The sequence below is a fragment of the Ptychodera flava genome, chromosome 15, assembly GCF_041260155.1.
Source record: "Ptychodera flava strain L36383 chromosome 15, AS_Pfla_20210202, whole genome shotgun sequence".
In the NCBI taxonomy this organism is placed as follows: domain Eukaryota; kingdom Metazoa; phylum Hemichordata; class Enteropneusta; family Ptychoderidae; genus Ptychodera; species Ptychodera flava.
Genome location: NC_091942.1, coordinates 1,061,577 through 1,081,905, shown reverse-complemented (window position 1 = coordinate 1,081,905; position 20,329 = coordinate 1,061,577). Strand labels below are relative to the sequence as shown.

Below are 20,329 nucleotides of genomic sequence, written 5' to 3'. Positions count from 1 at the left end.
AAATATATCTTTTTTATTAGCGAGTAATTATTATCAACCCTGTCGCTGATACAAAATTTATTTTTCACGCTAAAATTAAAAGAAGAGAGAAAACTGTCGTGCATATGAACGAGAACATTCGCAAAGAATGCTGGGATTGAATCTTAGAAAGGCGCCCTCTGTGTTAAAAATTATGTGCAAAATTTACCCATTTTTAGAAGTAACGCTGGTTTTCAGCTTACAATATCGGAAGTTTTGCGGTACAGTTACTATTGCAAAGTTAATGATGGCACAATACGTCTCATGTTAAACACAATAGATAGTAATCATGGTAAAAATTGCAAATTTATGTCAAAGTTTTTTACACATAACAGAAAATCTATACCTACAGGGTCTGACATCGTGTACGTAAACTGTCATCAGAGGGTAAACCGGTCATACTTGTACAAACGTATATAGAAAGTAACAATTAATTCTATTTTATCCTTTATGATTACTAATCATGAATCGATACAAATAACATTTTTAATCTCAACGCCTGGCGCGACACCAAGGGCTGAGCCCTATATAATATTATTGATTGATATGTGTGTCATTTGAATAACTTGTATCATGAAAAAAACTGATATGATTTCTCTCCACTTGTCCTCCATTGGACACGACAGGGTGTACTGCGTCAAATTCCATGGGTAGGACCTCTTGTCAACTGGTGGTCACCACTGCCTAAAGATACTACATTGAAAGGAAGGTCACTCAATTTAAGTTCAGGTGGGTTGCTTCGGGTACAAACTTACATGTATGGGCTCAGGTGGGTTGACTAGGGTACAAATGTACAAACTTATATCCATGGCTTCAGGTGGGTTGACTAGGGTACAAATGTACAAACTCATATCCATGGGTTCAGGTGGGTTGACTGGGGTACAAACTTACATGTATGGGCAAGTAGGTACAAATATGTATTGGTTCTAATGGGTTGATCACAGTACAATGGTTTCAGGTAGGCTGATCAGGGTACTAATATATGTATGGGCTCCAGTGTGTTGATGTTGGTGCAAACATACATAGGTTAATATTGGTGTAACTTTGGTTAGTTTTGAGTAATTCTGCAACATATACTTGATGATGTGGTGTGTTCTTAAAGTGCAATTGTATTCCTTACCAAACTATGAGTTCAGATTGGTGTAATCAGTATAAATATCAGTTCAACTAATTTGAATAGAATATGTTTTCAATATTTGGTTAGGGCCAAGTGCGGTCACCATGAATAATCCAAATAAGTTGATGTTTGTGTACTAAACTCATGGTGTCAGTTGAAGCTGATCAGTGTGACTTCTTTACTTTGACTACCATAACACAGAAAATTGACCTTTTGACCTTTTCAACTCTTCAGGAGAATTAGAAAGTACAGAGTCCACATACAAATATCACATGCAAATCCAACAAGGCAGCCCCTCTCCATCTCCAAAGAAAGTATCAGCAGATAAATTTGAGGAATCACCAAGTTCTCCTGACAAGGAGGAAATTCCTTGTGAGGAACAAGAAAAGAGTAATCCAGATCAAACCAGTGAAGAGACAAAAGAAATAGAAGGAACTGTTGTCACGGTAACATCCAGCAATGACACAGAAGAAACTGAAGCCAACGTTGAAGAGGAGAGGTAAAAACTACAGTGGTATTTCTCTGGTAAGGGCTCCCTCTTTGGTGCCTTACCTGTCATCTTTTGTTTTTCTTGTACTCTATATGCATGTGTTGTTGACAGAGTAAGGATTTGAGTATATGCATGTGTTGTTGACAGAGTAAGGATTTGAGGAGAGTTTTTTATCCTGTTGACGGAGAAATTTCAATGTTATCTTTTGATCATTTTATTGTGACATGTCCATGATAAAGTCATAAATATGACAACTGAGGAAAGTAAATGATAAGTCAGTCTTTGCATACTTTATTACATGTCAAAACATAATGTGAAGTTCATACTATTTCCCATTTCCACAAATACCTATCATGCACAACGACTGATCAGATGCAAAACTAGCTTCTATATTAACTATTTCTGTTCTTTTGCCCCTCCAGTTTCATACTTGGCTGGGAGAAACCTTTGGCATCCTACTATGGCTGGCCGAATGTCTAACTCTTCATCTGCATGTCTGCTTCTTTCTCCTCTACTACTACCTCCTTCCCATGGTGTTGTCTGTCTCTAACAGCTTCTCCTTGGCGTCGGTATCTAAACACTTACATTTTATTCCTCGGGCGAGGCTTAAAGGTGATGGTGATTGAACTTTGACCTCCGACCTTGTATTTTGACAGTGATAGAGATGCCAATATGCCACAAACTGATGTTGAGAAGGCTGTTGAAGCTGTGGAAAATGGAGTTCCTGTACTTAACCACATATCTGCCAAGGAAGGATGAATTTGGTGATACCACTTGACTTGGAAGTTGATCATGATGTGACGGAACCACGCATAGAGATTGATGGAACCATGCATAGAGATGCAATTTAGCTTTCCATAAACCTTTTGTTATCGTTTCTGTTCTGCTGGTTTTTTTCACTATCTCTGTCATTTCTACAAAGGAATTCTTTCATTCAGGAATCCTGTACATCAGTTTTACAGTTGTACAGAGGAGCTTTTGTGGTTTAGGAAGTGAAAGCAATACAGGATCAATATGCAGATGCATGTAGAGGGGGTAGACTCTCCTATCCATTCCACCCATATTACAATGGAATAATCTTTCCATATACAGAGTACAGTGAACATACCAAAACCTGTGAGCAGATAGGGATGTACATAGAACCATGTAGAAGTGATAAAAGATTTCCAGGAATGCCTTAAAACACAGGACTTTATGTGGTAGAAGTAGAAATCTATTCCGGTGATAGTCAGCTGACACCAGTATGTAAATATTTGGGTTTTTTTATGCTGTTTTGCTGATATCCAGCCAATTTAACAAAATGAGCATTTTCCATACAAGCACGGTGAATATTGGTTTTTCTTCTCTGCCTATCTGTGTGTTGTTTTTATGTCAAAGTGCAATGAAATCCTGAATGTCCCACTTTCCTTAGATCATTGATGTAGCTTTACCCAAATACTGAAGACTTGAAACAAGTTTCTTCAAGGTATCTAAGCAAAAAAAACACCGCGTGAAACTTAACAGTTTGTCGTCCACGTTTCTGAATTTGTGAATTTGTATTCACACATTGCACCTTTAAAAGCAGGCCGACCCAGGGTAGTTGTTTATTGTAGACAGAATCACAGTGCAACAGAGGTTCATATTAAATTCCTCTTTCTTTTTTGCTGTAAAGTTGTTCTTAGAGGGGGTTACAGGGTTCTTTATTATATTTTGAGAATAATAAACAAAGTATCCTGATATTTTGCAAAAGCGTGCAATCGTCCCTACCCTGTGTCAGGTAGGACTTTGGATATATAGAAAGATATTAATCTCATTCCTTTACTTTGGATGATAAATCTTACCTATTAAAAAACACATCAGTCATACAAAACTTTTTATTTAATGGTGTTTAGATTTTTTTCCCTATGTATTTCCAAGTGGTATGGATGGCAATTTGTTAAAGAGTTTTATTTAATATTTGGTCATTTTGATTCATAGAGATGGCCGGATGCATGAGGAATTAGAGGAAGATAATAAAACTTCTGTTTTGGGATACAAATATACTTACTGAGCTAGTGTTTTTTCTTCCCTATACTATCCAAACATTTACAACTGATCTAGATGTCTGTGTACCCTGAAAGGTAACTAGTCAATGTGCCTTCTAAGCCTATATGACACTCCACAATGCAAACAAATTGTCTGTGACACAAACAAATATTTTGGTTTACATGTAAAGATATAGGCCCAATGCAAAGAATTTCCCACAGTTCCCCAAATTGACACAAAGTTTCCAGAAAGTCATATTTGTTAGAGGGCACACTGTAATTGGGGATGCCAACTTGGCCAAAATGTTGTGTTTAATACAAAATAATTGTTTATGCAATGTCATATTGGTTGGAGGGACCGTGGTTACAGGCTTGCAGAAAGTCAAAATCAGCCCTTGGGTCTTTAGCATTATTTGGTTTAGAAGGCACAAGACAACACCTTATTGCTTTGAAAAGTAATCAATATAACTGAGTGAATGTATCCATGCATGTGTGTGTGTGTGTGTGTGTAGGTATGTATGTGAAGGAAACAATTATAATAATAATAACACTTTATTACCATGTGTATAAAAACAAAAATACAATGGAATTCGGGGTGGATCTGCAGAGCTGTGGCCAAAAACAAATAACGTGACACATGGACAAGTTAAAAAAGGCACCAAAAGTAACACCACAACTCGTTTAAAAGTTGAACAGCTGTTGGATAAACTATATTTTGAAACAAGTGGTTTTTGTCCGAATTGATCTATAACGGGTGTCTGACAGTAACAAATCAAATAATGTATGTGCTGGATGAGTAACACCTCTAATTATGTTTCTTAATGGTGCTGGTCTTACAATTCGACTCCAGCAACATCACCGATAATTTTAGATGATATCTTAAAAAACCCTCTGAACCCGGCTCAGAAAAAAATGTCCTTATGATGTCATAGGTCACCATGGGGTCATTGTGCAAAGGGTTAACAATCCTATTCAGTTTTGCGTGATACTTTTGAGTAGTGTCACTATACCAAACTCTGTTTGAAAATGTAAGGACACTTTCTACAACAACCCGGTATAATTTCTGTAGTATTACTTTGTTATCAGGAAAGCTTTTCAAATGGCGAAGGAAATAGAGATGTTGTTGTGCTTTTTTGACAATTTGATCAACATTGTTATCCCACTTTAAGTCGTTTGATAGCGGCGTGCCCAGTAATTTAAATGTGTGAACAATTTCAACTACTTTGCTGAGAATCCGTAATGGTATATAATCAATCTTCTTTCTAAAGTCAAATATCATCTCTTTTGTCTTGTCTACATTCAATTGCAAATTATTATGATTGCACCAATCAACTACTTGTCCACCTGGTCTCAGTGCGCTGTGTCATTGTAAAGAATGAAACCTGCTGAAGTCATGTCATCTGTGAATTTGACAATCAGAGAACTATCATTTTATGAAGCGCAATCATGTGTGACTAGCAAGTATAGAATAGGGGAGAGGACACATCCTTGGGGGTACCTGTATTTAAAGTGATAGATTCTGAAAGAAACAACCCCATTCTGACCTTTTGGGGCCGGCTAGACTGGAAATCCAAAATCCAGTGACAAAATGAATTATCGAGACCAAGGTAGTGTAACTTTTGTAAAGGTTAGCAGGCATAGTGTTAAAAGCTGAACTGAAATTGATAAAGAGCATTCTGGCATAAGAACTGGCCTTTTCAATATGACTGAGTACATGGTGGAGAGAAACAGAAACAGCATCTTCAACACAATGATTGCTGCGGTAAGCAAATTGATATGGAAGAGCAGACTTTATGTACTGTAAAGCCAGACGTTCAAATGCTTTCATGATGATGGAGGTCAACACAACAGGTCTGTTACTCAATAAGCTGAGTGATGGTAGCTTTTTCAGGAACTGGTATGATGATTGAGTTCTTAAATATATTCAATGTAATAATAATTTGATTCCATACTCTGCTATAGAATACTGTAGCAGTTTGATATTTCCTATCAGTGAAACACAGAAACAACAGCAGATCAACTGATGAAAGTTGTTTGGAATACCTTCATTAAATGCATATGGAGACAAGTTGACTCTTTTAACAAGTCCAAATCAACATCAAGTGTCGTCTTTTGCAACAGAGAGCTAAATCCTGTAGTGCACACACTTGTTTAATAAGGGGAAACACTCCGAAACAAATTTACAAATCTGCAGCACAATAAAGTGCAGAAACTGAGATTTACCATAATATGTAGTGAGGGTTAATTTTTTATTATGCACAAAATTGGTGTTGTATATATACTTCTGATTGGAACAAGTGTGAACTTTAAATTTGTTAAAAATCCTTGTATGTTGCATCTACATACAGTCACTAATATGATTGCAAAAGAAGTTAGATATTTCAATATTTAAGGTCAGAGAAGGATAGATCTAAAATCATTTTCCTTCACAAATGTTTTGAAGACCAATAATCATGATTGACTATGACAACATATGCATATTGAACTTTGGGAAAATTAAAAGACTAACAACGATATTTGTTTTTATGACATGTTTATAATTATTTGTTGGAATATAAAGCTTAATTCTACCGAAAATGACTTTTGTGATTGTGATAGATTGTTTAGATGAGTTTTTCCCGTCTGCATGCTGAGTTAGTATAAATATGCTACAGATTCAATTGCTCACATCCAACATCAATTCAACGAAACAGTTAACCCTTTGAATGCTGTAATTTTTCCCAACAAAATTTTAATGCAACATTTTAACAATTTTTATGAAATTTTTCTGTAATTTTTTTATCATTTTGTACCAAACGGACGTCACATTTCATTGACTGCAGGTTTTTATCAAAATTTTGGCAAAAATCTGAAAAAATTTGACTGGGGTACATTTTATATAGGCGGCAAAAGTTGACTTTGGCGCTCAAAGGGTTAAGTGTTTCGTTGTGGCAAACATTGAATTTTCACAAAACTTCTGAGTGCATTCAAAATTCGGTAATATCAATCCATCAATCATGTTATCGCTCAAAACACTCTGGGGATGTGTGGTTAAATGCAAAAATTACAAAGCCATAAGTAAAATTGACTAAGTTGTACTTCTGTGTTTTTGTTGGAGTAAATTTGTCTGAAACCTCTCCATAGTCTTGGTATACTTCCCCAATTTGGTAAAATATATCAAAACCACAAATTATTCTTGGTATATACACTTGTCAACACTATCTGTAAAGTGATTTTTTCAATCACATGCAATTCTTTCCCTTTTTTGAAAAATCAATAAATCATTTTGATACTTTGTTAAAGTTGTGCTTATTTAATCTTGTTAAACAACAGGACATCCTAAAATGTATCGAGTACATTTCGGAATGACCGTGGTTTAAAATAGAAAACGGAAATGCATACACATCTGCCCTTCCTTTTTTTTGAAAAAAACAAATTTATTTCAATCAAGTCGCAAATAAAACAAATCTTTATAACTGTGAGTGTGTCAAAATTAAAATGCAACTTGTATGAAAAAAAAAGTCAGTCATTTAACAAAAAAGGTCATCATGCAAATGCATTCAAGATGCCAGCAGCAGATGTCTACCCTTCCTCTTTTATTCCTCAATGCTTGGCCTTTTTAGCGCCCTCAGGGGCAAGACGGTAACTCCCATCGTTCTTTGCGCAGGTTTCAATGCGCCTGCGTGTTATGGTGTTTCCCTTAGCAACTGTTCGCCTCAGAGCCCTAGTGCTGTTGTCTGCGGTGGACGAACGCTCGAACGCTGGTGTAGTTTTTCGTGTGTATTTTATTGTATAGTGGATAGTTGCATTTGAAAATATCCAAAATGGGAGAAGAAGCTTGCACTGACATTGAAAAACTCGAATTAGACGGTACAATAGGCTATAATGGTAAGTTACCGCACAAAATTCACTTCTACATCGTTTGTGATCATTGGTTGTGAAGGCGACCCTTCTCAACGTGTTACTAGTAGCAGAGGAAAGAAAGACAACGCTTTACGAGAAATTAAGAAGGCTAGAATTAAGAGTAACCTATGGCACATCTCTTCTTTTCCTGTTGTATGAGAAATCATGTAAGATTAAGAGGTTCAAAGGGATTTGTTTCATGCACCGTTACAATATTTTTGCTCGTGTCAACAAATTTTCATTGTAACTGTTGCACTTTTTGAATTCCCCACCGGTCTCTCCACTGGTTGCACAGTACCCATACTATAGATATGTCTGAGATAACTTAGTACAGTAATTACATTTGTTTCAAGAAGTAGTTGTAAGCACAACAATTTAACAAGCATCAAAGGAATTTTGAAATATGTACACTAGACTTGCAACAATAATTGTCTTTGCTTGTATTACTAGTTATTGTTGTGATGTAGCTGTAACAACAACTAACCTAACATCAGTTCATTAATAAAGCCAGAGCAAAGGTTACCGGTGACCATAGGTTTTAAAATACACTGATACTGCAAGAAGTGAACAGTTCTACCGAAAGGATCAAAGGGAATAATGAAAGATGCTTATCTGCTTTTTGGTGGCCAAACATTAAAAAGAACTTGGGGCCTATCATGGTGGAGATCTTCCATTCCACTGTCTGTATCGGTCAGTATAACATAGCATGGATATTAGGGTATTACTGACATAGGGTATTACTGACACAGGCTATTGAACTTGAAGGACAAGTTTGTTCCAGGAGTGCATATCATAGGTTTTTTATATTCTTATACAGAAGTGTCATTCAATTGTATTTTTTACAAAAAGCTTTATCACTTGAGAAAGTAAAATCATGCATAAATGCCTAAATTTTCAATTATTTGAATTTATATAATGTTCATAACTGTTTTCTTTGGTTACATTATAGGCAAAGTACCCAATGGATTGAAAGTCCATCCAGATTGCAAGAATTTGATCTACCCACTTGGGAACACAGTCATCATTGAAGACGTTGTCAGTCATAAACAGTCATTTCTCTCGGGACACACAGATGATGTTTCATGTATAGCAGTTTCAAAATCTGGCAATTATCTTGCATCCGGCCAGGTCACACATATGGGTTTCAAGGTAAATATAGTGTGGAAATGTTAAATAGATTGGTAGTAGTAAATGCCAATTTGAAGTATATAACATGCGGAAATATAACATGTTTATAATAGTTCATCAAAACATCCATCTGAAAAATTATCCTGCTCATCAGATCTCGCCAAGTTACAGTTATGAGCATATGAGAAATCTTCCAAACCATAAATTATGATTAGTGTAGTTGAGTTTATTCTCAAGAAATTTAAAGTTACACAATATTGAGAGAAAAAGGCACCAAAAAAATCTTTGATGTATGGCTTGACATCACCCATAAGTCTGATTATTGCATAATGAAAATGAAACAAGTTGTCAAGAAATCTATCTTAAAGGTATCAACCTTGAAGTGCCTTTGTCAGGGACAGCAATGGATGTAAAATCATGATGCACCATTTACCAGTCAATTAGCTCCTTCGTTTTGTTCTCAGAACTCAAATGATGATCTATTCTTGGCATCTTAGCATATGGAAAAATGTGAACTGTCCAACTTCAAAGAGATAGCACATACACACACCTCTATAAATCACCCCATGCCCAATGATTATAGCAAGCCATAATCATCCACAATATTTAAAGAATGTAAGCAGTTGCCGCCCTCATGCCTTACATCATGCAATAGTGACAGTATGCATTCCCCATCCATTTTTTATTCTAAAATAACTCTGAACCATCCAATCTGCAGGCGAATATCATCATATGGTGCTATGCAACCCGCAGCATGCACGCTATGCTTGCCCTGCATAAGGTCAAAGTGGAGTCACTATCATTCTCAGTCAATGACGAATACCTTGTGTCACTGGGAGGTAGAGATGATGGCAGTGTGGTTGTCTGGAATGTAAAAAAGAAAGAAGCCATTTGTGGCAGTCCAGCAGCTGTACTCAGTGCCGGTGTCAGCCACTGTGTCACCTGTGCTAATACCTCAGATGATATGTTTGTCACAGGAGGGGAGTGAGTAATCTTTGCTTTTTAAACCAGTCACAATCTCATGGTCTGGTCAAAAACATCTGCTCATTTTGTGAGATCTCTTTAATGTACATGCACACGTGACATTAAGGTGTTAGATCACAATTTGTGGAGGTATTGTGGCTAGATTGATTCAAAAATAACCATGGCAACCTCGGATGTTAAACAATAGTGAAGGGATACCATGTAATTAGACTATCAGTATCATTTTTGTATTCTCATTGATTTAATTGTAACATTTATGATTTAGAAGCCCCAAGATGACAAACCCTCTGTAGTTATTACATTGACATGACCACATATGGTTATTGTTGTGTTCAAAAATAAAATGCAAAAGATGGGTGTTCAAGTAGGCTAGTACAGTCATTTGGCTGAGTATGGTAGTCTGTCTAAACTCTTAAAATAATTGACAGTGTTCACACAAGTTGGTGTTTTGTCAGTAATTTCATCATTTCTGGAGTACCGGTAAACAGTTTGTGACAAGATTGTCTGAGAGATGTATCCCATTCAGCCCAGAACACCATGGGTAGATTACACTACCCATTCATTGCTACTTCAACTTTTATCAATGTGACAAGTCCAAATGTAGTGGGATCAATTGTCCCATTTTGGGATTACAAATGCAGCAATATTTTAATTTTTTTTCATTTTTGCATTCCAATATTACAGCCGTACACTAAGAGTATGGAAACTTGACTTACGAAACAGAAAGACTAATTGCGCTGATGTGCAGATGGGTCAGCTGAAACGTGTTGTCAAATGCATTGTGGTAAGTCAGATTAATAATGTAGGATAAAGTATGCAAGAGTACCAGCTGAAATCTACAGAATTGTAGGTACCTTTAGAAATGAGAGTAAGGCCTTTACAGTTTACTTCCGTGAAAAAGCAGTGTAACCTGTGTGATGTACATCCACATCTATAAGATGACTTTGCCTTCAGAGACTGTCAGCAATATCATTGTAGTTGGCTGGTCTTGCTTGCTTTATTCTCCATTGTTGTTCATTAGAGATGAAAGTCATTCATCAGCAACTTCATAATGAGAGTCACAGCAAGAAAGTCATTCAAACTGGTGTACCACATTGTTTAGAAAAAGTTCTAAATTAATCAACCATTGAATGTATTTCAAAGCACATACCTATGAAAGAACTGAACCTATACCTACTTTCATAAATTACAATTCTTACAACTAACTAAAACTGCCCATATGATCATTTCAAAAACTAGATCCGTACTGTTGATGGTAAACATTTTTCCAAATACCTACGGTACATGTTGTTGCATTCCATTCTGTCTTTGCCGTGCTAAAGATATCAGCGTCCTCATGTATTAATTATATGTTTTACTGCTTACAGATGGATCAGAATGACAAATATTTCTATTGCGGTACAACTAGCGGTGACATCCTTCAGGTGAACACAGAGAGACAGATATTGGCTCGCTATGGCCCAGTTAAGGACATGTTTAGCCTTGGGGTCACTTCCTTGGCCCTTTTGAAGACAGATGATATCTTAGTTGGAACTGGAAGTGGTACAGTGGCTGTTGTCAGGGGAGAAAAATTCAAAAAAGTGAAGTGAGTACCTGCAGTTAAAGCTTGTTAGAGTTTGCCTTGTCTGGAAAACTTAACAACTTGACTACAAGAATGCATTGGAATTCTCATTACCAAATGTACTGTCATTTGTAAACACGTATGGGATCTCACCGGAACTTTGGGGCACTCACAGTATTTGACTTTCAAGGTAATAATAGGCTTTACTTAATAACACTTTGGTTTCCTGAAATTGATCACTGATATTTCAAGTGGAAACTATAGTGTCCAAACATAAATTAATGAATTGTGTGTTCAACCGGTGGAACAGAGCTTACTTTGAATGTATGATAATAATAATATTTTTATTGCTTGCTTGTAAATAATGATTGTTCATAAATACATCAAACAGTTTGATATTGTGGCTGTTCCTTTAGCTTATATGATGTTTACAATGCAAAACATGGCCCAGTAAAAATTACCAAATCCAAAATGTCTGATAAGAAAATGATGTATTGTTATTCTTACATTACCTTGTTCTCTATCATGAACCTTGCAGGAGTAGTACCGTCAAAGGTGGTGTTTTATCTATTGGTCTCAGAGGTCACGGTCACCAGGTAGGTATTACTGGTGTTGCTATTATGTTAGGTTAACTACAGCTGGTACAGTCTTTAGCATTGAAGGACTTATAATTATGTGTCACATTAATGAAGTGTTAGAATTGTTCAGAAACACTCTGTGGCCCATTCATTGTAAAGCACATTTGTTTAACCCTTAAAATCCCAGCATTTAATTCATCCTGATGTTCCTGGATGGAAGTTGGATCAGTGCATTTCAAAATGGGAAGGAAAGGTTAGGTGGATGATCACAGAGAATTTAACTGCCAGGTCAACAATTGTTTATCACTGACTTTAATATGTAAAGCATGACACAAGCGGGAAATTCAGTGGCAATAAGCTTGAATTGAATATCACAATGCTCGCTTTGTTTCAAGTACTCACAATTTTTTGTTGACACACCATGGCATACATACCATGGAATATATTTAAAATACCATGGTAAACACACCATGCATACACATATACCGTGGCATACGCACCATGGAATACATACCATGGAATAGACACCATGGAATACATAGCATGGCATACACACCATGGAATACACACCATGGAATACATACCATGGAATAAATACCAAGGCATACACACCATAGAATACATACCATGGCATACACACCATGGAATACATACCATGGCATACACACCATGGAATACATACCATGGCATACACACCATGGAATACATACCATGGCGTACACACCATGGAATACATACCATGGCATACATACCATGGAATACACACCATGGAATACATACCATGGCATACACACCATGAAATACACACAATGGCATAATCACCATGGAATACACACCATGGAATATACATACCATGAAATACATACCATGGCATACACAGCATGGCGTACACACCATGGAATACATACATGTACCATGGAGTACACACCATGGCATACACACCATTGAATACATACCATGGTGTAGACACTATGGCATACGGGTACACAAAAGTGTTGCTACAAGAGGCAAGGATGGATAGAATCACTGATGTAACACCTATTACTGCCATAATATTTCTTGAAGGTTCACTTTATGGTTTTATTTGAATTAACAGTTCTTTGTTGGCACTGATTCGGCAGAAGTCCATAGGTTTGACTTTTCAGAATTTACCAGCGAGCTTGTGAAAACCTGCCACGACTTTCCAGTCAATGATGTTGCTTTTCCATTGTAAGTATGCTACAATATTTTGGTCTCTCTCTATCTCTGTCTCACTTTTTTGTCTCTGTCTGTCTCTCCATCCCCTTGAATCTCTCTCATTTTGCTGATTAAAAGGAAAAAACTTATTTAGGTTTGATTACACTATCAAAAGTACATAACACATTAATGAGAATGAAGAGTTCAATTTCATGATGCAATGTAGAATAGTTACAAATTGCATCATTGTAACATTAGGAAAAGAACATAACAATTAATACTATCCTGATACTATACCATTCATCAGTATCTTCTCCACAGTTAATTATTTATGTCTTTTCCCATTTTATCCATTTATATCCTTTTTACATTTGCAATACTGTCTAAACTCTCCTGCTTTGCACATAATGTTTATCTAACATCTTTGATCTGCTTGTGTTTCTTTACAGTGGATCCAGTGAACTGTTTGCAACATGCGCTAACAATGACATCCGCGTTTGGGAGACAAAGAGCGGAAAGGAATTGAGACGTATCGTTATTCCCAACATGAAGTGTCATGCCGTTGATTTGATGATGAATGGAACAACTATTGTCAGCGGTGAGTCGATGAAAATTTCTAGGTCTGACATGTTCATTCAACGCAAAAAAAATTTGGAATGCTGCCAGAAAGGTTTGATAGCCTGGAAGACAGCAGATCTTTCCCATACCAAACTCACTGCCCTTCTAAATTTACACCCTTGACAAAAGCATGGACATGTTCACCAGTGTGTTATTTATTTATTTATTTATTTATTTATTTATTTAAACTTTATTTAATCTCGATAAACTGTTAAGCCAGTGGCTCTTCTCACACAGTGTCAAGAAATCATTAAAATATACAAAATATACATTAAAACTTGCACACATCCATGAAGACATGACATAACATCACATCACACACACACAAATACACACATCACACACATCACATCACATCACATCACACACATCACATCATTGTATTAAACCTTGTTTAAGATGGGTAGCCTGGTAAGCTTCAGTAAGATGCTTATCTTTCCCAGGACCCTCAAATGAACACACAAACATCACATCACATCGCAGACATCACATACATCACATCGCATGGCATTGCATTACACGTGTTGCACAGGGCTTGTGGTTCACAGGCAGAGTCTGCCAGACAGATATTTCTATTTGGAAGGGGCAATTCTATTTGGTCAGTAGGCCCTTGGAGGAGAGGACTCTGAGAACAGACAATTGACAGTGGCTTAGTGCCTTCTTGTAATTCTTATTGTACATTCAGAGGCTATAAACAGTATTTCCCATGTTTTATTTATCACATGACATCACACACATCACATTACATCGCATGACATCACATCACAGTTGTAATTTGAGCTAGAATTTTATTCAGTGTTTAGAACTTTACGTGGTAGCACAGTATTTCGCTCTAAAGGGCACAATTTCTGTTATTTTGCATTACTTGAAAATATTCATATGAATACGTTTTCAATGCAAGTTTTCTATCTGGTAATTTCACGTGCAGTCTGTTAAATACAGTATTGTATTCATATATTTATTGTATGTTCTGTTTTATTCTTTTATTGTATTTTGAATTTGATCCAAAACTTACATTGTTTTTACTGTTTGTTTTTCCGGCACAGCCTGGGATGATGGAAAGATCAGAGCATTCATGCCACTATCTGGAAAACTCAAATTCACCATCAACGATGCACACAACAAAGGTGTCACAGCCCTAGCAACCACCTCTGACTGTTTGCGTATTGTCAGCGGTGGCGGTGAAGGTCAGGTGCGTGTGTGGGACATCACAACAAACACCACATCTCTCAAGGAAGCCATGAAGGAACACAAAGGGGCTGTTACGTGCATTAAACTCCGCAAGAACGATAAGGAATGTGTAAGTGCAAGCCTGGATGGAACATGCATCATTTGGGATTTAGTGTAAGTGACTTGTTTTTTAATGGTAGTTCTCAATCCCTGGTTTTGGCATTAGTGCTTGATGACATTGGCCAAGTATATGATATAAGTCCTGTTTTCTACCAAAAAGTTATGTCCAGTTAAAAGGTTCTGAGGTAAAGCTGATAAAAATCCTGCCCGGTTAAACGCTATAAATCTTTTCTGTGAGAGCTTGACCGAGTTTGATTCAGGTAGATTGCAAAATATTGATTTTCATGTAGTTCTGCATAATGAAAGCTTATGTGCAAACAATTGTTAGTGCTACATACATATTCATGTTGCACCATCAAGTCACTGCTATGTGTGATACTACTGTTTATTAACTGTATTACTCCTTTGTTTGACAGGCGCTTTGTCCGAAACCAAGTCATATTTGCAAATACTCTGTTCAAGTGTGTAAGCTACAACCCAGAAGAAAGCCAGATCATAACAAGTGGTTCTGATAGAAAAGTAAGTCCAATATTCATTATGTTCAGAAAAAGAAAGGGTTGACTCAACCATAGTATTCTGGGCAGAGTAGTTGCTTTTTTTTTATTTATTTATTTATTCAGCTTTGACATAAAGTCAGGATGAGTCGCACAGGTGACTAGCACCTATATAAAAGCAACCCTCCACAAAAGCACACATTTAACAAGTTACACATACAAAATTAAAAACAGAAAAGACAAACGCAGAATAAAACAATGATAAAACAAGCGACCTAGCGGCCGATATAGCTCCGCTGTTTATGTAGAGAGTAACTATTTTTGACACATGTTGATGAAGAAGGTGGAAATCTTTGATAGCTCAATGCAATGGCCAGAAAAAAGTGGCTAAAATAAGCTGCAAAAATACACAATTTCATCATACTTTGAATATATCACATCGGATCATCCCTAAGAACATGTCAACCAAAGCTATCCGATGAGTAGTTTTTTAAGACTGAAACTTTCTGACCAAAAATGGCAACATTGCCCTAAAAATACAAAATTACAGATTTCATCAGAAATTCAATATATATTACTTAGCTCATCTGTAGAAACCTGTATACCAAATTTCAAAGCTATCAGAACAGTACTTTTTGAGAAACACACTTTTTGACCAAAAATGGCAAAAATTGCCCCAAAATTACAAAATTGCAGCTTTCATCATAATTTCAATAAATATCATTAAGTTTATCTGTAGGAACCTGTTTACCAAATTTAAAAGCTATCAGATGAGCAGTTTTGAAAATACACATTTTTTGACCAAAAATGGAAAAAATTAACCCAAAATTACAAAATTGCAGATTTCATCATAATTTCAATAAATATCATTAGGTTCATCTGTAGGAACCTGTATACCAAATTTCAAAGCTATCAGATGAGCAATTTTGGAAATACACATTTTTTGACCAAAAATGGCAAAAAATTGCCCCAAAAATACAAAATTACAGATTTCATCAGAAATTCAATACATATTACTAAGTTCAACTAGAGGAACCTGTATACCAAATTTCAAAACTATCAGACCAGTACTTTTTGAAAAAAACATTTTTTGACCAAAAATGGCAAAAATTGCCTTAAAAATGCAAATTTGCATATTTCTGCACAATTTGAACAAATCTAAAATAGATCATCCCTAGGGACATATGTACCAAATATCAAAGCTATCTGACTTGTAGTTTTGAAGAAGAAGATTTTTAAAGATTTTTTAACAAAAATGACAAAAATTGTCTTAAAAATACAAATATGCAAATTTCACCACGATTTGAACAAATCTGACTGAAGTCACCCTCAGTAAACTGCATATCAAATTTAAAAGCAATCGGACAAGCGGTTTCAGAGAAGATTTTTTTACCAAAAACACCAAAAAATGCCCCAAAAATACAAATATGCAAATATCACCACAATTTGAACAAACTTAAGTGAGGTCACCCCAAGTGAACTGCATATAAAATTTCAAAGCAATTGGACTTGCGGTTTCAGAGGAGAAGGCAATTGTTGATGGACGACGGACGACGACAGAAAATCAACCTATTTGATAAGCTCCGCGTCGCTGACAGCAGAGCTAAAAATACAAAAAATTTCAAAACAGAAACAAAACAAAACAAAACAGAGAAATTAACAGAGACGGCAATTTTTACAGTGGCACTTTCCCACCCAAGTACAAGTGTTATCAGGATAAAAATTATTGTTTCACAAACCTGTGTAATATTTTAATAAAATAGACTTGTATGACCTAACACTTGTTGAAGATTTGCCATGAAAGGGCATAACACTACTCGAGTAAAAAGCTCTGTTAAAAAACAAGTAACGAAAACATTCAGTTTTAAAAAGTGGCATCTTCATGGAAGTGTCATCAGGAGATTTAAATGTGACAAACTGGCTTAAATTTAAGTCATACATACCAGTAAAACATTTAGCTAAAAAGACACAGTCATTTAATTCTCTCCTGTAGCTGGGCTGGGTAACCATTTTTTTCCAAGTTGAAGACATGAGGGGAGGCCAGTCAGTAACAAGTGGCAGCTAGCTATAAAGGCACCTATCTATGACTTCAATATTACATCAGCTATTACTAGCTACAATAGACTGAGTTATGTATGACCATTAGTATTTTCACTGCATTTCTTCATCTAGATTTTAAAAAGAATACTTCTTATTTAGTGAAGTTAATAGATGGGGAGGGTAGGGGGAAATAGGACCAACCATGTAATGTGATAGATTTGCATAAGTGAAAGCTGATGTTAGCATTTAACAGTTTATAATCTTTACCTTTCCTGTGTGTTTGATGGCATTCCCTTTGTCTGTATGATAATGGGTATTCTTGATTATATTTTGCTTATTCTGATGTGAACTGGTCCATGACAAATAATTTATTAATGACATGAAGTGGTCGGTTTCAAGTCTCTGTAACATCTATGTGTTTCCCTTATTTGCTCTTCACGATAGATTGGTTACTGGGAAACGTATGATGGCTCCCAAATCCGCGAACTGGATGGTTCCAAATCAGGCTCCGTTAATGCTTTGGATATTTCAATGGATGGTAGCAGTTTTGCCACAGGTGGTGATGACAAGATTATCAAGGTAAGGATATGATATTGCTGTCCCTTAGATGAAGTCACTCTTCAGAAAACCTGTATGATCAACTTACCATACTTGATTCTTATACATGTATTTGGTGTCTTGCCTCTGGTCTGCAGGCCACACAGTGCCAGTCCTGGTCTGCAGGCCACACAGTGCCAGTCCTGATTACCAACTCAGCAGACTACTACATCAATGTGTCTTTAAATCTAATTCAATGTGTCATTGATTCCACAGTCTTCTCTGTAACTCAAGATGATGTCACTGGCTTGATATAGGGCTGACCCAAGGAAATTTTAATTAATGATTCTAAAATTGACCGCAAAGAGTTCAGAAATTTTGACAGTTTGAGGAGAATGTGAACTTCATCTTACCAGGACTTCTATTTAACAAGTTGACTTTGGTGCAGCCATTTTGGAATCAGAACTAGAATAGTATTATGATTTCTCACTACCATTAATTTGCATATCTTTTATAAACAGGTTTGGAAATACAATGAAGGCGAAGTGACTCATGTTGGCATAGGCCACAGTGGCAACATCAACCGTCTGAAGATCAGCCCTAACCTTGATAAAATTGTCAGTGTCAGCCAGGACGGAGCCATACTCATCTGGAAATACCCTTACCAATCATAGAGAATAACATTGCAAACACATGCCCTTCAATGTCAGAGGAACTGATAAAAAGACAACTGTATCTCTATATTTAATATTCTACTACACAATGGGAATGTCATTTAATAGCATGTATCTGCACAGGACATGCATATTGTCAATTTTTACATTTAAAGACATACTTAATATTCAGTTGTAAAACTTGCAATTCAAAAAGAAGAGTAATTATTCTCACATTTTTTATTGTATATACTTAATTTGTGAGGACTGCTGTACAAGGAATGAAGTGGAATGAAATAGAGCATCGGAATAGGAAAAAGAAAACAATACTTTATTTTTAAGGACTATTTTAAGAAATAAAGGTTGGCAAACACTTAAACTGCGAGTTGACAGAGGTAGACTTACTGTTTTTTTGTATATAATGTTTATCATTTTCATTCTTTGCATAGTTAATTGTCAAATTCCAAATATCATAGCTTTCCAACTCCAGGTATCATGTTGTCATTTTTCATACCAACACATCAATTTTCTTTTCCTTTTTTACCCAGTTTTTGGCGTTTCTGATATTTGAGAACGATCATAAATTGATATTTCAGTCGCGTGACTTATATGATAATACATTAAAGAATATTAAATAATCAAGCTAGGTTCACATAGACATAGGGACTTTTCTTCCAATACTGTTACCTGGATATTTTGAGTGTTAATAAAGCATGGTTGCAAAGTTTACAAGTACGTTTGTATCTGTTTATATCCGTTGTGTATGAAAGTATATGTAGCTATGAGTTTGCATATTTTCTAAAGAGCACACCATCACTGAATTACAGTAATACATGCCTCAAAACTGAAAGATTTCATTTTTTGTCTATTACTCCGGGATTAATCATGCAAGGTTTAGGAAGTATCTAAAATTTACCAATATTTGAAATTCACATTGGCAACCAGTACTGCAGTGCAATATTGATTTGAAATTTTCACAAAACAAGATGTACATCGTCATTTCACCACGACTTAAGAATTAGTCTGCATGAGTAACAGATCAGAAAAGTATTGTAAATATCAGGGTCCCAAAAGTGTTTCAAATATGCATTTTCGGAATGAATTCCTATTCTGAGTGCTAAAAGACCTAGTGAGCTAATTATGGTGGGTTGACGCTTCAAGAACTTGCAAATGTCACAGCTTTGCCATTAGACTTGGCAGAGGTTACATGATAACATTGTGCTCTCGCTTGTAAAATACCAGGAAATTCAGTTTAATATTTATGCAACAATAATAATGATATATCTCTATATTCTAACAGCCTGAAAATTTTTGCAGCAGTTACATATTCCATAGATTTTCCAACAACTTCCATCAACTCAAAGAGAGTAGTGATCAAGACGCATGGTTTGAAAAAGGGATACACTGAAATCAATCGGGGCTTAAACACTTTTTTTTTTGTATTTGAAAAAATAAAGATGGCCAAACCCTACCAGAGTAAGGTTTACAGATACGAGAACAACGGCTCATATTTGCATGTAATAGTTTATAATGTACACACCTATAATGCACAAACACTTTATAATTTTCTGCAAATAGAACATGAAAATCACCTAAGAGTGAATGAAAATATTGCTGTGAAGTTTTGGAACAGTTGTGATTGGGGTTTCAAAGAATTGTGACTTATGATGTGACAATGTATGACAAGTACGTTGGTTATTTAACTTGAGGAAAGTCAGCAGATGTGATAGCATTCACAATCAGACCATGGTGCATTCTCT

At 36.0% G+C, this 20,329-nt stretch overlaps 2 protein-coding genes across 10 annotated transcripts in view; both read left to right on the top strand.

Moving 5' to 3' along the window:
* LOC139150889 (putative pyridoxal-dependent decarboxylase domain-containing protein 2) overlaps positions 1-3,646 on the top strand; it is a 34,457-nt gene extending 30,811 nt beyond the window's left edge. For 3 of the 9 annotated variants that reach the window (XM_070723329.1, XM_070723326.1, XM_070723325.1), the window contains 3 exons: positions 645-747; positions 1,370-1,634; positions 2,282-3,646. In XM_070723329.1, coding sequence (XP_070579430.1) covers positions 645-747; positions 1,370-1,634; positions 2,282-2,384 — 471 coding nt within the window. In that variant the 3' untranslated portion in view covers positions 2,385-3,646. Of the gene's footprint in view, positions 1-644; positions 748-1,369; positions 1,661-2,047 lie in introns of all 9 variants that reach the window. The other 6 variants (XM_070723334.1, XM_070723332.1, XM_070723330.1 and 3 more) reach the window with 4 other exon arrangements.
* A 3,615-nt stretch (positions 3,647-7,261) lies between these two features.
* LOC139150891 (cilia- and flagella-associated protein 52-like) lies at positions 7,262-19,304 on the top strand. The gene is made up of 12 exons (XM_070723338.1): positions 7,262-7,495; positions 8,460-8,659; positions 9,357-9,622; positions 10,307-10,406; positions 10,990-11,207; positions 11,722-11,779; positions 12,858-12,970; positions 13,387-13,535; positions 14,602-14,899; positions 15,262-15,364; positions 17,824-17,958; positions 18,438-19,304. The coding sequence occupies exons 1-12, from the start codon at positions 7,432-7,434 to the stop codon at positions 18,588-18,590; spliced, it is 1,857 nt and encodes a 618-aa protein (XP_070579439.1). The 5' UTR covers positions 7,262-7,431; the 3' UTR covers positions 18,591-19,304.
* Positions 19,305-20,329: the final 1,025 nt, after the last annotated feature.

Excerpts from the sequence above, each read along its gene's own strand:
- LOC139150891 (XM_070723338.1), top strand. The coding sequence starts at position 7,432 with ATGGGAGAAGAAGCTTGCACTGACATTGAAAAACTCGAATTAGACGGT. Across the intron at positions 9,623-10,306 it reads ATGTTTGTCACAGGAGGGGA|CCGTACACTAAGAGTATGGA; the intron begins GTGAGTAATCTT and ends CCAATATTACAG. Across the intron at positions 10,407-10,989 it reads GTGTTGTCAAATGCATTGTG|ATGGATCAGAATGACAAATA; the intron begins GTAAGTCAGATT and ends TACTGCTTACAG.